Here is a 2,603-nt window from a genome sequence, read left to right as displayed (position 1 = left end):
TAAACTTAATCAAGTACTTTTACTATCAAAAAAATTTCTGGGAAGGGTTGCCACCTGTTTGGAAATTTTGATATAATGAAGTTCATAATTGAAATTAAATTTAAATTTTAAGCTAAGCTAGTATAAAATATATAACAACTTTGAGTACACTTTCAAACATTTAAACGAATTTTTTAAACATCACATATATGAATATCACCCCAAAAATATTTAATAACGCAATTATCGTAAAATGCTACACATAATATCAGAATTATAGATCATAAACATACACACATACACATATGAAAATCATTACATTTACAATTCATATCTACTCCCATGGCGTTGTCGTTTCCAATGGCATAACGGTGTAATTTTCAATAGGCAACAACGAAACGGCAGTGGTCTCATTGGCAGCAGCCAACTCCTTAGACATACGCACTTGTTGCCCGGCCATATCGAATTGTATGAGTATGATCAGATAACTGGTTATTGCGCCACAAACCTATAAAACATAACAAAATAACGCATAAAAACATAACGCTTTCAGCAGGCACACGCATGCCACGCGGTAACGGCAATAAAAGCGACTAGAAAATAAGGAAGCAATTACAGAATAACGCTTCGAGGCACGTACCGCATATAAAGTACCCATGTCCAGTGTAAAAAATCCGCATGCCGAGAAATTTATGGCGTGATTCAAGAGTTTCAACGACAAATGATTAACCTGAAATCAAAAGGACTTGTTACTGAAGAGGCGAAATACAATTTAAATCACGAAATATTAGAGTACTGACAATTTCATAAACCTCATTGCTGTCGGCGGCCACACCACACTTATGCAGACAGATACCGGCACGACGCGAAGCCTGCGACGTCTTCCAGCTGTAGAACATCAGCGACACACATTTCCCACCGATGTAGGCGAGAAAGACGGTCGAGATGGTGCGCTTCTTGGCGGAACGAAAAACCAGTGGGATAACATGCTGCAGAAGAGAGTGTCGGTATTACTTTCTAATGAGAGGAAAATCATCTTTACATACGTCTTTTTGTGTGGCGCAATAAACAAAGTAAAGCTGCGAGGTAACAATGACAAAACCGAAAGCCATCAGTATTAGTATCGGATAAGACCAGAGTTCGTTGAGTAACTTGGCAATCCTACAAGTGCTGTCGTGCAGCTGACACAAGCTTATGAAACGCTCCTGTAAAGCTTTGAACGTGTACAACGAGCTTTCATGGCTCATGCTAAGCATGCAGCTTTTGATTGGCTCGCGGTTATGGAGGAGTTCACCAAAAGCATCACGCACCAAGCGCTCCAACTTGATGTCTTTAGAAGGAAAATATATTTTAAGAAACTCTTTCTTTGCTGACGAACGGATATTTTGTTACATACCCCCAATCTGCTCTGTGCGCAGCGGTAGCGAGGTCTGCAGCACCAATTCACTCTCATGATACTGCTGACCCTTCAACTGCTGCCTCTGCCGCTTCTCCAGCTCTTCCGCAATCTTTTCCAGTTCTGCATTAATGGCATCAAAACGATCTCGCAACCCCAGCAAAATGCCCAGAAACCAAATTTTATCCATTGTGTTGTAGAGTGTTGGCAGCGAGGTAAAGATCCACAGCGCTGTGGACCACTTCAATTCGTCCACCAAAAGATAGATTGAAGAGACAAATATGAAGAACTCGCAGCCGAAAGTAAACGCAACCATCAGCCAAATGCCGCGCTGCACACGTCTATTATCCACCGAAATGCCCAACTGCCGCAGATCCTCGTCTACATAGTCGATGCGTTCGAAGAGTTCGGGTAGCCGCTTTTGATTGCGCATAGCGGTTATCTGATCCGTGAACATGGTAGCAGGCGTAATGTAGGTGAACACTATTGTGACGATGACGCTGAGGTGATCTGTAAGAAACAAATTTTGAGAAGGTGCTTGAACTATATAATTTTTGTACTTACTATTCCTTGCAATCACTTCTTCATCACCGAATGTAAACAACGTCAAGTTGAAGAGCAAAAATGTGACGCACATTACAGTCATCACCACACAGCTGCCCAGGCGTGAGCCCTGCAGTATGCCTTGATAATAGAATTTCTGAAAATCATATGGATAAATGCCGAAAAGTTTGCACAAATAGAAAATTGTATTGAAATTGTGCAAAAATGGCGCCGGTTGTCCATTTGAGTCGGACATCTTCTCTTGAGCAGTGCTAACTTTATGTAGGAGGTGCGTACTAATGCGCCTAAATGTAGACTTCAAATGACAGCTGGGTGCCAAACCAGTAATTAGTAACAGCACTGATGGGCGATTTCTTTTTAATTAATGGAAATTATTGAAACACTGGGAGAAACTGGTAGGAGATTTTCGAAATTCAGGAAAACAAATTATTAATCCAAAATTAAAATATTGGAGTCCAATAAAAAAGTTAAAAGTTGTGAGAAAAATGTTAAATTATTTCAGGCAGTACCCCATGCTACTGGCCTTAGATCTTTCAATTGAACCAATGATCTCCTTAGGGAGAGAAAAAGAGAGAATCAAAATCAGGAACACAGCTTCTCTTCAAATCCTCTTAATTATAGTGGAGCTATCTTCGGGTATATTCCGACTACAGAAAATATTATG

General features: G+C 40.4%; 1 protein-coding gene across 1 annotated transcript; it reads right to left on the bottom strand.

Annotated features, from left to right (window-relative positions):
* Positions 1–313: 313 nt before the first annotated feature.
* On the bottom strand, positions 314–2,174 carry LOC105210038 (gustatory receptor for bitter taste 66a-like). The gene is made up of 6 exons (XM_054231796.1): positions 1,940–2,174; positions 1,376–1,885; positions 1,026–1,309; positions 780–968; positions 596–709; positions 314–487 (listed from the first exon to the last, which is right to left on the bottom strand). Exons 1-6 carry the CDS (start codon positions 2,172–2,174, stop codon positions 314–316), a joined length of 1,506 nt encoding a protein of 501 aa, XP_054087771.1.
* Between the last annotated feature and the right edge of the window lie 429 nt (positions 2,175–2,603).

Source organism: Zeugodacus cucurbitae, chromosome 5 (genome assembly GCF_028554725.1).
Source record: "Zeugodacus cucurbitae isolate PBARC_wt_2022May chromosome 5, idZeuCucr1.2, whole genome shotgun sequence".
NCBI lineage: Eukaryota > Metazoa > Arthropoda > Insecta > Diptera > Tephritidae > Zeugodacus > Zeugodacus cucurbitae.
Note: the sequence above shows the minus strand (reverse complement) of the source record. Positions and strands in the feature narration are given on the sequence as shown.

Coding starts and splice junctions, on each gene's coding strand:
- LOC105210038 (XM_054231796.1), bottom strand. CDS start 2,174: ATGTCCGACTCAAATGGACAACCGGCGCCATTTTTGCACAATTTCAAT. Junction 710..779: donor GCAATGAGGTTTATGAAATT/GTCAGTACTCTA, acceptor TTTTGATTTCAG/GTTAATCATTTGTCGTTGAA. Junction 488..595: donor GTGCCTCGAAGCGTTATTCT/GTAATTGCTTCC, acceptor TATGTTTTATAG/GTTTGTGGCGCAATAACCAG.